Genomic DNA, 13,628 nt, shown 5'->3' on the forward strand with positions numbered 1-13,628 from the left:
CACGCAAGTGTCAATAACTCTCACGCCGTGTGCCGTGTGCCGTGTGCCGTGTGCCGAGTGAATGATGTGTGAAATCAGGTGCAGGAGTCGCTAATCAACGCTTCGAATTGGCCACAGAATCAGAGCCAGCTACCACGGGATCATCCTTCGGTGTTCGGTCTTTTTAGTGTGTTGCCAGTTTAGCTGGCGACTGCAGCGGATTGTTTTGTCCTGAGCAGCCAATCCAATCGAAATACTAACGGTAATTGCCATCTAGAGGAGGCATCTGCTCCAGTCTGCAGCTTCCACTTTAGGCTCCAGCTGCATCTCCGGCTTCAACTCTCTCGTCCTCCTCCACGTGAGACGGCGGACAGAGAAGACTTTTACGACGCGGCCCGCTGCTGCTTATTGATTTTTCCACACACACAGAAGAGAGACGGCGAGAGAGGGAGAGGGAGAGTGAGCGCGTGAGTGTGAGAGCAGCAGAGTGTGGGAGAGAGCGTCAACACACACTCGCTAGCTGGGCAAGGGGAAGGGGAAGCCAAAGCATACACACGCACACACACACACGCATGTACATGTGCTAATCTGTTATCAGAACTATTTTGCATTCTCTCTCGCTCTCTCTCTGTCGCTCCATCTTGCAGCCGAGCTGCGGGGACCATGAGGAGGGAGACGGCGCAGGCGGCGTGGGCAGCAGCAGCAGCAGCAGCAACAGCAACAGCAGACGGCTGCGACTGCAGTAGAGCCGCTCCTGCATGCATTGCGAGCATGTGCATCATCTGTAGCGGCATCTCCATCTGAGCACCTGAGTCGGAGTCGGCACCGAAGCGTCTGAGTGGCTTCAGCAGCAGTAGCAGCAGCAGCAGCAGGGTGGCGCGCAGTTGGGAAAATGAGTGCCAGCGAGGCGGCAGCCGGCGAGGATGTAGTTCATGGCAGTCAAAGTCGCAGTCGCAGCCGCAGCGAGCTGGACACGGATACGGCAAAGGCGGAGGCAGCGACGGCGGCCCATACAGATCAGCAGGAGGAGCACCCGCAACAGCAGTCGTCCAATGGTGAGCAATCGCTGTCCCACAACAGCATCCAGCCGGAGGAGCAGCCGCCGCCGAACGAGTCGCAGTCACAGTGCAAGACGGAGGCGTCACTGCTGGAGGGCAGGGATGGCGGCATGGCCGCCCCCTCCATTGATGCGCTGGTGGCCTGCAAGGATGTGCTGCTCGCCCAGAAGCTATTCGCGTGTGGCGGCAGCAATGTGCCCGGACCCGCGCCCGGCTCCAGTGCGGGTGCCAGTCCCAATACCAAGGAGCTGCTCAAGCTGAAGGAGCCGATGCGCGTGGGCTTCTATGACATCGAACGGACCATCGGCAAGGGTAACTTTGCGGTGGTGAAGCTGGCGCGGCACAGGATCACCAAGAACGAGGTGGCCATCAAGATCATCGATAAGTCGCAGCTGGACCAAATCAATCTGCAGAAGGTCTACCGCGAGGTGGAGATTATGAAGCGTCTGAAGCATCCGCATATCATCAAGCTGTACCAGGTGGGTCGCTCGCAGCTCCCACAGTCCCCCCAGTGCACAGTCCAAGCTAATTGGAGGCCTTGCTCTCTCGCCCCGTTCCCGTTCCCTTTCCCATTGCAGGTGATGGAGACAAAGAACATGATCTACATTGTGTCGGAGTACGCCAGTCAGGGCGAGATCTTTGGTGCGTATCTTGCTTCCTTCCACTTGGAGTTGGAATTGGAACAATTGTGATGCCTCTTTTGCAGATTACATTGCCAAATATGGCCGAATGTCCGAGTCGGCGGCACGCTTCAAGTTCTGGCAGATCATCTCTGCGGTGGAGTACTGCCACAAGAAGGGCATCGTCCATCGCGACTTGAAGGCCGAGAATTTGCTGCTCGACTGCAGCATGAGCATCAAGATCGCCGACTTTGGCTTCTCCAATCACTTCAAGCCCGGCGAGCTGTTGGCCACCTGGTGCGGCTCGCCGCCGTATGCCGCACCCGAGGTGTTCGAGGGCAAGCAGTACACGGGACCCGAGATCGATATTTGGGTGAGTCCCTCCCTCTCTCTCTCTCTCTCTCTCTCTCTCTCTGTCTTCTGTAACTGTTGCCGATCCTCTTGCAGAGCTTGGGCGTTGTCCTGTATGTGCTCGTCTGTGGAGCTCTTCCTTTTGATGGCTCCACGCTGCAGAGCCTGCGGGACCGTGTGCTGTCCGGCCGCTTTCGCATTCCGTTCTTCATGAGCTCCGAATGCGAGCATCTGATCCGTCGCATGCTGGTGCTGGAGCCGACGCGCCGCTACACAATCGAGCAGATCAAACACCATCGCTGGATGTGCCCCGAGCTGCTCGAGCACGCCCTGATTGCCAAGTACAACCTGAATGTGGACAGGCAGACGGTGCTGGAGCCCAGCGAGGACATACTCCGCATCATGGCCGAGTATGTGGGCATTGGGCCGGACAAGACGCGCGCCAGCCTCAAGAAGAACACCTACGATCATGTGGCTGCCATTTATCTGCTGCTCCAGGATCGTGTCAGCCACAAGAAGGAGCAGGCCCGCCCCGCCGATGGCTCAGCGGTGCCTGTGCCCATGCCCGTGCCCGTGCCCCCCCTAGCACCGGGCTGTGGCTCTGTCTCCAGCGGTGGCAGCAGCAGCAGCTCCAGTCGCATGCTCTACAAGAGCAGCAAGCAGTCGCTTAGCCTGGAGCAGCAGCAGCAGCAACATCAACAGCAGCAGCAGCAGATTCTAATCCTACAGCAACAGCAGCAGCAACAGCAGCAATCAAAGACAATATCCACCAGCACGATCCTGGGCAAGGATCAGCAGACACAGAAAAGACTAAGCCGCCACCAGACTGTGCTGATGAGCGAGCGCCCATTGCCCCCCACGGCTGAGCCCAGCTACTACTCCAAGCAGATGCAGATGCAGCTGCACAGCCACGGCCACAGCCACGGCCACAACCTGCCCACCCACGTTCCCCCTGGCGCCTATCTCAATGGCGAGGATCCAGCGGCCTGTGTGCCGCTGCCTGTGCGGTACACGCCGCTGCCCGCCGCCCCCAATATTTCCTCCGCGACGGCCGTCTCGCGCATGGGTCGCCACAGCCTGACCTCGAGCGGAGCCTCGCCGCGCAGCCATCGCCCGTTGGCCATATCGCTGAGCATCGACAACCACAGCCACAACCACAATCACAGCCCCAACAATCCCTCACTGGCCAATCTGCGCTGCCGGGAGCCCATGGAGCCCAGTGCGGCGGCGACGGCGACGGCGACGGTGGCGGCGCCGCTGGTATCCAAGCAACTACAGCAGACCATCAGCGAGTACATCATCAAGCAGAGCACCGAGGACTGCCGCCAGCTGCTCCAGCAGGTAAGGCTTAGCCCGCAGCAGGCATCAGGACTCCAGGACTCCAGAACTCATATTGTGCTTCAAATCAATTTCAGTCCACGGCCATTGCCGAGGGTAAGGAGGAGCTAGCCAGACCGGAGCCAATGGCAAGTGGCGGAGGAAGAGCCAGCACGCCCACTTCCTCCTGCTCGGCGACAGCCATAGCCACGGGCAATGCGCATGCCGAGGATCAGAACCAAAATCAAAACCACAGCCACAGCAACAGCCACAGCCACAGCCACAGCCAGAAGACAATAAAGGCCATGTCGAGTTCGAGTAGCTTCGACTCGACCGCCAATCTGAACCAAAGCTTTCGCTACAAGATGTCCGCCGAGGCGAACAAGCTATTCCAGACCCTTCAGGAGAGTCCACTGCCCGTAGAGGTAAGTTTTGCTAGCCATTCCCCGCCCCACCCCAAAAAGGTGGCTGATCCGATCCTCACTCTCGCCACACAGAAGCCCAAGAGGAGAGGGGCGGCCAGCACCAATGGCAATGGCAATGGCCATGGCCATGAGGCTGGGCAGGAGCTGATCGAGGGCAAGCCAAATGGCGACAGGTAAATACGCCGCTCTGCCTGCAGCATCCAGCTCATGTTATGCCCCTTTGCTTTCCTTTCCTCCCCCCGCCCTCATTCGCAGGCGCAGCGATAAGAAGACCTTCGAGAAGAAAGTACTGGCCCAGGGCAGCTCCAGCACGGACGAGGGCTGTGAGACGGACCAGGGCAACGAAGCTCCCACGCCCAGTGCCAGTGCCAGTGGCAAGGAAGGCTCCCAGTCGAGCAGCGACCTCACCACCAACGCACACAGCGGCAATGGCAATGGCAATGGCAACGGGCACGGCCACGGGCATAGCCAGACCACAAGGATGCGTTCCTATGCGAGCAGCAGCAGCTCCAGCGGTGTGCTCGCCTCCGGCAGCTACTCGAAGAGCCTCAGCCAGAACTTGAGTCGCGGCTCCTCGAAGAGCAACTGCAGCGCCGGGGCCTACGACAGCCTGGACTTTGTGCTGCCCAGCGGCAGCCTGCCCTCCTGCATGGGATCCAGCTCGATGCTGGCCGCCGTTGCAGCCGCCGGCGTAGCAGCCGCCGCCTCCAGTGAGCACTCCTCGGAGCGGTCACTCTACAGCAGCCACAACTCGTGCATCCACATGCCCAGTGCCGTCAATTTGAGTCTGACGGCCAGCTCCACACCAAATCCCACACCGCCACCACCGCCAGCAGGGGGAGCGGGCGGTGGTGGTGGTCCCTTCCTGGATAAGCGCTCGCCCATTCACTTTCGGGAGGGGCGACGGGCGAGCGATGGACTGGTGGCCCAGGGACTGCTCAGCTCCGGGGGCGGCTCACTTTTGGGCAGCAGCCGCGTCTACGGCAGCTACCGCTACGACCAGGTCAAGCGGCATGGCTGGCTGGAGATACAGCAGCTGCAGCAGGAGGCGGCAGCCATCCATCATCCGCATTCGCATCAGCATCCACATCAGCACTCGCACTCGCATCCACACCCACATCCGGCTGCGCCCTACGGCCTGGAGGAGCTCAGCCTGGGCAATTGTCAATTTCCCAATGGTCAATTCTATGCGCTGCCTGGAGGCAAGCCACCGCCACCACCACCGCCGCATCATCATCATCCACTGCTGACGCTCCAGCACCACCATCAGCAGCACCACCATCCCCATCCTGGTCATGGACTGTTCCATCCGGGATCACCGGGTGGACACGTGCCCGTGCCGCTGCTCCTGGAGGCGGCTGGTGGTGACATTTACAGCCATGCCGCCTGCTATGCCCCACCACCGCCACCGCCGGGCCTCTACTCGCATCAGCATCAGCATCAGCTGGGCATGGCGGTGCCCATGTCGCCCATGCAGAAGCCGCCGCTGCAGCAGCAGCTCCTGCAGCACCGCCTGCTCCAGCAAAAGCGACAGCTCTTCCAGAAGCAGTACGCTCTGGAGGCGCAGCTAGCGGGACGCCATCACCACCAGCAGCAGCAGCATCAGCATCAGCACCACCAGACAGCGCACTTCAACCACGGCCACGGGCATGGGCATGGGCACGGGCACGGTCATAGCCTGAACCACGGACTGAATCTTGGGCTCGGACTTGGTCACGTATCGCCAGCGCCAATGCCAATGCCGGAGCAGCATCTGACCGAGGAGCTGTACGAGCTGGCCATGCTGGACCGCCCGAGGAGCGGCACTCCACGACTGCAGCACTCACTGACGATGCCCGGCGCGCACGCCTTCAGCCAGATGAACCTCAAGACCTCCTACATCAGCCAGCCGGCCCAGTCGGAGTCGTCGTCCGGGCCAGGCTCCGGCTCGTGCTCGGGCCCAGGCTCAATGTCGTCACCCGGCCCCGCATCGGCATCAGCGCCGCCGTCCACAGCGCCGGGCACGCCCACGTCGGTCAAGTGCAAGCCATCAACGCCCCACGGGCACAGCCACGAGGCAGACTATCATGTAAGCATTTTCGTGAATTTTAATAGCTCTTATTTTTTTTTTTTCAAAAATGAGAATTAATCATGATTTATTACATTATATAAATCGTAAATAGAAGCTTTTGGCTAATACGATTAAAATAGGAATTTTAGTTGTATTTATATTCCATGTGGCCGTAACATATTTCCTTCACATAACTCTTAGTAGCGGTGCCCGGAGAAAACTTCTTTAATCAACAAAAAATCTCCAACACAATTACAACTGAAAAGGTTTTATTTTTAATGCCCGCACTCGAAGAAGTTCATAAGCTCACACACATATACACATATATACTGATACAAGTAGAGTCTCGGCCACTGCAGCGACACAGCGTTCCGTCTCAATTTTTCTTAAACATTGAAAAATTATAAATTTTTAAATTTTAAATATTTAATCAGAGTCATAGAGATGGCAGACCCTGAACCACATAATCCAGCATTAATTCTTAGTTTACAATTAATTTGTATTGAGTAGATGAATACTTCATCGATTTCGAATATTTCTTATAGACATCGACGCCAGTGCTTAGTTTATTCACGCCCAACTGGCAGACGCTGGTCAAGCCGCTCAGCGAGAGTCCCATTCTGGAGATATCCGAGCATATGGAATCAGTCTGAAATGGATCGTAACTCCCGAGCAGTTGATGGATGGATAATGGATGATGCATGACAAACGAAACGAAGTTAAACGAACTAATGGGAGTCCGAGGCAGGGGCATCCCTTTCTTTTTATTAAGCTCGCAATCGCAATTATGAATTATTTTATCCATATACGATATACACATACATACATGCATACATATAGATGATATACACACACACACATACGTATACATATACAGATACGGATATACATACATACATACGAGCAGATATCGCTGGATAGCCGGAGCAGGCCATGGGGGTGTGTGTGTGTGTTCTCTTCCCTAAGGGTGAATGAAGCTCCCTAACCTAACCTATATATTTATCGCGGAGGGCCAGGAAGCCAACCGTTTTTTGCCGTAATATTGGAAGAATAATTTAGTTGTGTTACTAGTCCATAAGTAGTCCAAAACAAAGAAAAGCAAAAGCAAAAGCAAATGAAGTTACGTACGCATACGCAGCAGAACCTATATACACGGTATGGTAGAGTTATACATATATGGTATGATATATTGATAATAATAACGTTAAGCTATAGCTCTACTTATGATTATACTTACTACGAGTATACACTCGAAATTAGCGCCACGCCCCCCCCCTACCCATTTTGGATATATAACAAACAAAAAAAAGAAAGAAAAGAATCTTAAGAAGTTCTCTTTGGGGAGTTTGGCTGCGAGTGTGGGGAGAGAGCTGGAAGATGAGCAACGTAAACTACATATATCAATTATTCGAAGCATTTATTGGGGCTATAGATACGTATATATCTGTATACGGATATATGTTTATATCTCTATGTATTGGTACAATAATTAGCGACAAGCAAACAAACTAAAAACCGAAGAAAACAAAAACCAAAAACAAAACAAACAAAAACCAAACATCGATTGTTCTTAAACATGAAATTTAAATGTAAACCAGATATTAAAGTCATTTGGTATAAAATGCAAACAAAATTTTTATTTGCTGTATGGGAGTATTTTTTTCTATATTATTACATTTGTATATATATGTAGTGTGTGTGTGTGTGTGTGTGTGTGTGTAGATGGGTGATCTGTGTGTGTTGAATGCTTGGAAGGAAGAATCGGATCGAATCGGAACGGAACGATATTTGAGAGTCCTTTTGTGAGCCAGTGAGCTAAGAGCTTGCTTGCTTGCTTTTACAGTGATGCCTCCTTCACGCCGATAACTATTTTTCAATGTATGATTCCCCTTTTGGGGGCCTCACGCCTTCACCTGTCGCTGCGACTCCTGCAGCTTTTTCTTGGCGGCATTCGCATTGGCATTCGCATTGGCATTGGCATTGTGCCTTTGCTGATGCGGATCGGCTGGGCCATGGCAGCGCAACAGATTCCAGTAGGCGCGTCGATACTCCGAGCTCATCAGCACATAGATCAGCGGATTGATGCAGGTGGTCAGATAGATGAGCAGATAGCCGGCAATATTGAACACATGCACCTCGGTGGCGCTCTTCCAGATCTTGGCCACCGTGATCGGCAGATAGCAGATGACGAACCACACAAAGATCACCAGTATCATCTTGAGCAGGCGCCGATCCTTGACACTCATCCGTCCCGGATAGATGGACGAGGCATTCGATGTGTTGCCCATCGACACGTAGTGCGATTTTCGTGGACTGAAGCGCGTAAAGGAGGTGCGCAGCGAGGTGGTTATGGGATTGGCAACGTTCGGGTTCTTTCTGCGTTGTGTGTGATCAATAGAATAGAGTGGACGCGGATTAGAACCAGTCAGGAGTGGTCTAGTAGGGGGTAGGGGTGGATACGTACGTGGAGTTCTTGCTCTGCTCCAGCTGGGTCTGTGTCTGGTTCTTGGCTTTATTTGTGTCTAGCTCTTTTAGCACCACATTCACATCGACCGGCAGCTGATGATCCTCCTGATTCTGATGCTGATTCTCCCTTTGTCGCCTGCCGATGCTGTACGATATGGGCAGACTATCGTTGGAGGCATTATCATCGATATATGCTATATACTCGTCCACCACAAACGGTCGCTGGCCGTGCTCCGGCTCCGGCTCCGGCTCCAAGCTGGAAGTGCTCGCCTTTTCCCTGCTTTCCACCGTCGTCGCCGTCTTGGGCATGGCCAGGGATTGGGGCGCCGCTGCTGCTGCTGCTGCTGTTGGCATGGCGGCATTGCTGGTGCCGGCGCGTATGGCCGCCTGGCGTACGAGCAGAAAGATGCGGGCATAGCAGATCACGATGCAGATGCAGGGCAGCATGAAGGCGGCGGTGAAGAGGAACTCCTTTGGCGAGCGGCCGTACTGGTCGTGCAGTATCGAGCACGAGCCAATGCTCGTGTCCAGCCCAAAGCGGCCCCACACGCCGCGCCACGTCGGTATCATAATGGAGAAGGTCAACACCCAAGTTCCGGCCACCATCAAGGCCAGATAGCGGCGCTGATAGATCCTGCCATAAAGAAAAGAAATACAAATTGAAATCACACATGGAATGGGATTAGGGGAGGGGTGACTACTCTGGCCATGGATACCTGGGATACTGCCTCGGATGGGCAATGATGATGTAGCGATTGATGGTGATCAGCGAGACGGATAGCAGGGAGACGGCCAGCAGGCCGTAGCGCAGCATGGGGAAGAGCCGGCACAGCAGATCGCTGTGCGTCCATGCACGCTGCATGAACGTGGACGCGGCCAGGGGCAGGTTGAAGCATCCAAACAGCAGATCCGAGCAGGACAGATTGATGATGAATATGGCCGTGGAGTTGCGCGTCTGACGGCCACGTGAGAGCGCCACAATGGTCAGCAGGTTGCCGGGCACGCCCACAATTATGAAAACGATGCAGGCCACCCAGGCGAAGGTCAGCAGCTCGTCCGAATAGCCCTGAAAGAGTTCGTTGCCGCGCACGCCAGCCGCAGCCGCAGCCGCAGCCATTCCGTTGACATTCAGCTCGTAGCTGTCCTGGCCCTGGTCCAGGACGCCAGACTGGCTCTGGGGGGGTGCGAACATGCTCCGGCACTGATCGCTGATCGTTTGGGGCCGTTTCGACAGTGACGCGCCCGGTTCCTGCGCCGAATTTGTACTAAACTAAATTCTCCGCACCCACAGCCCACTTCCACATAGCCACCATCCCAGCATCCCCAACACCCCCCACACCCCAGCAGCAACGACGGACCAGAGACGGATGGCTGAGATGGGATGGGATGGGATGGAATGGGATGGGATGGGTTGGTGTGAAGTGGTGGTGGGGCGCAGAGGCAGGCGGCCAAGCGAATATTGGAAACAAAAAGAGCAGCACAATATCGCAAGCCGACGCTTTGGATACCCTTTCCCTGCAGCCAACAAATTTCCATAGTTTTTTATGGCAGCGTTGGCTGCCTCTTGGGCTTACAAATATTTTCAAGGCAGCTGCATAAATAAATGAAAAGAATTAATAATTAAATTAATACATTTTCGCAGTATTTTTGGTACTCAGAAAGAGTCTTCTTTTTTGGAAAAAAGATTAAGAATCGGTGCACAGTTTTAGCTAGATAATGAAGTGTCGTAATACCCTTTGAAAGGGCATAAAAAGCGCAAGAAAAATAGGCATGGTGCTGGGGAACTGGAAAAACTTTCGAAAAAGGAAAACAAAAAGAACAGCAACAAATTTTTATTGTATACAACAATTGACTTCATCATCGGGTAATTTTGGTAATTTGGAAATTTGGTTGTTCTTTTTTTCGTGTATTTTTGTTGTTGTTGTTGTTGTTGTTTTTGTTGGAATGGGGCGCTTTGTTTACATTGTTCCTATTCTTCTATTCCTGTTGTCGCTGTCTCGCTCTTGCCAGTGCCTTTGCTGTTCCTTTCGTTCTTTCGTTCGCTCTACTCAGCTCTGCTCTGATCAGCTCTGCTCTGCTCTGCTCTGGGATGGTTCGTGCTGTTCGAACGATTCTTCTGATATTGCTCGGCTCTCTTCTTTTTTGGAATTTCCAAATACTCGCACTCGTAATCCAAATCAGGGCTGGGCGAAGCGAGACGCCGCCCCAGTGGGGCAGCGGCCTTGCCCAGGCGTGTCCGCCGTGCGCCATGGCGCAGCCCTGGGCCATTAAACGCACGCATTTTCGTGAAATTGAAAACTTTTCAATTCTTTCAATCTCTATACACGTATGTACATAAACATATACCTAAACATACATACGCTTTCGTTTTTTGTAAATACGGTTAAGTCTGCCCATATTGGACACTGCCCCAATGCTAAGAACTAATATTTTTTTTTTGTAGTTTTTTGAACACTGGACAATCATGCTAATTTTTTGTCATCCTTCGTCATTTTGACTACGACCTACAGCCATTCATATTTCCAGACGCTATAAAAAGTATCGTGAGCAAAATTCAAATTTCATAATAAACTTATTTTATTTTGTTAATTAGTTCGTTTTAAATCATTAGTGGAACAAATTCAGTTAGTTCCCTGACTGATTCAACTTAGAATTAACCTTTCACAGAGTTCTTTCAATTGGCATGGATTTCAAAACATAAGATACATATAATACCATCGAAAATCATAACAAAAGCAAATTTTTTTTTTAGATCTCTTTTTGTTTATTATAATGAATATATTAAACTTAAATTGGAGCAATAGTTTTGAGATCAATTGTTGCATATGGAGCAGCGGATCGGTTAGTGAAAATTCACTGCAAATTCACTTCTTCATTCTCTCTATAATAATGATCTGTACCGATCTGTACCAGATCTTATCATTCTCTACGATACTGCGTTTTTAGTTTTTTTTCTCGTATCTTCAAAATTGTGAATGCCACAGATTTTTGTCCTTTGTGGGGGCGGAAAGGAGTTGGGCGAAATTTGTAGCACATGGAAGCAAAATTTGGTTGCTCTTGCTTTTATAGTCTCTGAGATCTAGGCGCTCATCAAGACAGAGACTCGGCTATTGATGCCTCTCAAGAATATATATACATACATACATATGTATATACTTTATAGGATCGGAAAAGATTCCTTCTCTGCGTTGCACACATCCACTTTTACCACAAATCTAATAGGTACGTATATCCCTGAACTGTTCGATTACGGGTATACATAATTAACCATATCTGATATCCAAGTAGTTACTGCTCTTAAATTCTGGATACGTAAATCGTGGTTTATCGAGTGTATTTTTTGTCACGATTTTAGGAGCAAAAGGCCCCGGCTCCGGCCCCGACCCCGGCCCGTATAAGTAACATTTACCCCTTTCCCCATCTTTTGAATCACATTTGTATTGGAAATGCATGCATCATGCTGACTCATGGCTGCCCTAACCTTTGCGTCGCGCCACGCTCCCCCATGTGCCGTTACAAATGATTAAGGCACTTTGGGCTTGGGTCATTGCTAGGCGCCGTCACCACGTCCGAGTCTCGTACGCGTCACAGTGTTTCGATTGAAAGTCGTCTCAATTAATAAAAGCAACAATCCCCCACCCGTCTCCCGCCACTCTGCCCTCCCCGCCAGTTGTCGGGGTCGTGGTCGGGGTCGGGTGCGGGCCATTTGTTTGGCAGAAAAAATTCAATTCGGTTGAGTTGAATTTTCGTTTTGTTTTTCAAAGTACGAGTATTCCGAGGAAAACTCTTTGGCAACGTGAGCTGACCCCCGAACGGACAGGACAGGACAGCAAAGATCTCCGTAATTGTTTGTGTTTTTTATGCAGGCGAACCAAATAATTTATGTAGCTTGACTTTACACACACACACACACACAGCATCTATGTACGTATGTACATATGTAAGTTCACGATAGCAAAAAGTATATAACCGATGCTCATAGAAAATAGGTTTCTACTATGAGAGATAATCCGTGGAGCAGACAATTTTAAAAATACGACAAAACTGAAAACTCAGAATCCTAGAGCAACAGATTGCCAAATCTGCACCAGATCGGAACTATTTACTATAGCCAATATATGTACATAGGTACATACTTATGTACCTTATATATTTATGCATGTACGCATTTCTTTGTGGTTGTGACGTTTTAAGACTGAAATTTATCTCGTTCAAAGATTATACTTTAAGTACATACATACATATGTGTGTATGTATGTGTATATATATTTAGATAACTATAAACTATCATGTTCTTCACACAATCCCCAACAAACAACAAACAAAAAGTAATCGCTGCAGAGCAGGGGAGGGGCACTAAAACCGCTTCGTCTTCATTTCGAACAACCAATATCGATGTCGAATGTCGATGTCCAATTGTGTAAACATTAGAATACGGACACAAACCGCCTCCCTTTCCGCCGATTGCCGTTGACCCTTCCGCAGACGAAGAACCTTATCAGGATCGATGGTTAAACATATCTGTACATAATACATATGTACACACATTCATATTAGATACATATGTACATATCTATGTTGTACTTATGTAGTTCTTGGTTGCTGCTGGCGCTGCTTGCTGCTGCACAATTGATTCTGAGAATCATGCGTATCTGCACATACTCATCGCGGATGGATCGGCATTCATTGAGCACTTTTATTGGCATTACATTACACACACACACAGAGCTCTCCCCCTGCCCCACCGCCCTTCCAACGATCGCAACGATCGGCATTTGCCCCTCTGGCTGGTGTGCGTGTGCGTGTGCTTGTGCGTGCCATCTCTGTCTGTCACGTTGTCTGCAAGAGCGCAGACACAGCGCCAGAGCTTCAAGGCAGGGTATAACTTCTATAAGGTGAGGCCTCACAGGCCTTACCCTTAGCTGGGTTCGAATTTCTATAGAAAATCGGAATTTAACAACAACAAAAACATTGTAGATTTCTTCATCAGTAGCAAATGAGCTAATGGGAAAGAAAAGGAGAAAAAGAGGCCGCCCGACCCTACCTAAATACGACTTGCGCGAAAGCATGCTCAGACGGCCGAAGAGAGAGTGAGAGCGAAAGAGAGCCAGGCATTTGTCAACTGACAATATCACGACGACGACGACAGCGACGACGACGACTGCGACGGACGACGGCTCTGCCAACAACACTCGATAAAGTGCACTCGTTCTAGGCAAACGCGGGGCGCTTAACAATTTGGCCGTTACGTTACGGTTAGTTAAGTTCGTCGGCTTTCGGAGTTTCGATTTCAATTTCGGTTTCGGTTTGGGTTTCAGTTTTTAGTTGAGTTTGATTTCCATTTATTGCTTGTGCCCGTAAT

The 13,628-nt window shown here is 51.3% G+C and overlaps 2 protein-coding genes across 2 annotated transcripts; one reads left to right on the forward strand and one right to left on the reverse strand.

Annotated features, from left to right (window-relative positions):
* The first annotated feature begins 44 nt into the window (after positions 1-44).
* On the forward strand, positions 45-6,680 carry LOC111075022 (serine/threonine-protein kinase par-1). The gene is made up of 11 exons (XM_041592508.1): positions 45-241; positions 627-1,516; positions 1,616-1,679; positions 1,744-2,030; positions 2,105-2,565; positions 2,629-3,349; positions 3,424-3,750; positions 3,823-3,923; positions 4,006-4,140; positions 4,174-5,818; positions 6,346-6,680. Exons 2-11 carry the CDS (start codon positions 872-874, stop codon positions 6,451-6,453), a joined length of 4,494 nt encoding a protein of 1,497 aa, XP_041448442.1. The 5' UTR covers positions 45-241; positions 627-871; the 3' UTR covers positions 6,454-6,680.
* An 827-nt stretch (positions 6,681-7,507) lies between these two features.
* On the reverse strand, positions 7,508-9,531 carry LOC111075024 (G-protein coupled receptor moody). Its single transcript, XM_022368078.2, has 3 exons — positions 8,983-9,531; positions 8,265-8,900; positions 7,508-8,176 (listed from the first exon to the last, which is right to left on the reverse strand). The coding sequence occupies exons 1-3, from the start codon at positions 9,456-9,458 to the stop codon at positions 7,702-7,704; spliced, it is 1,587 nt and encodes a 528-aa protein (XP_022223770.2). The 5' UTR covers positions 9,459-9,531; the 3' UTR covers positions 7,508-7,701.
* Positions 9,532-13,628: the final 4,097 nt, after the last annotated feature.

This window comes from Drosophila obscura, unplaced genomic scaffold, assembly GCF_018151105.1.
Source record: "Drosophila obscura isolate BZ-5 IFL unplaced genomic scaffold, ASM1815110v1 contig_18, whole genome shotgun sequence".
NCBI lineage: Eukaryota > Metazoa > Arthropoda > Insecta > Diptera > Drosophilidae > Drosophila > Drosophila obscura.

Coding starts and splice junctions, on each gene's coding strand:
- LOC111075022 (XM_041592508.1), top strand. CDS start 872: ATGAGTGCCAGCGAGGCGGCAGCCGGCGAGGATGTAGTTCATGGCAGT. Junction 3,751..3,822: donor AGAGTCCACTGCCCGTAGAG/GTAAGTTTTGCT, acceptor CTCGCCACACAG/AAGCCCAAGAGGAGAGGGGC. Junction 3,924..4,005: donor GGCAAGCCAAATGGCGACAG/GTAAATACGCCG, acceptor CCTCATTCGCAG/GCGCAGCGATAAGAAGACCT.
- LOC111075024 (XM_022368078.2), bottom strand. CDS start 9,458: ATGTTCGCACCCCCCCAGAGCCAGTCTGGCGTCCTGGACCAGGGCCAG. Junction 8,901..8,982: donor CATCCGAGGCAGTATCCCAG/GTATCCATGGCC, acceptor TCTTTATGGCAG/GATCTATCAGCGCCGCTATC. Junction 8,177..8,264: donor GAGCAGAGCAAGAACTCCAC/GTACGTATCCAC, acceptor CACACAACGCAG/AAAGAACCCGAACGTTGCCA.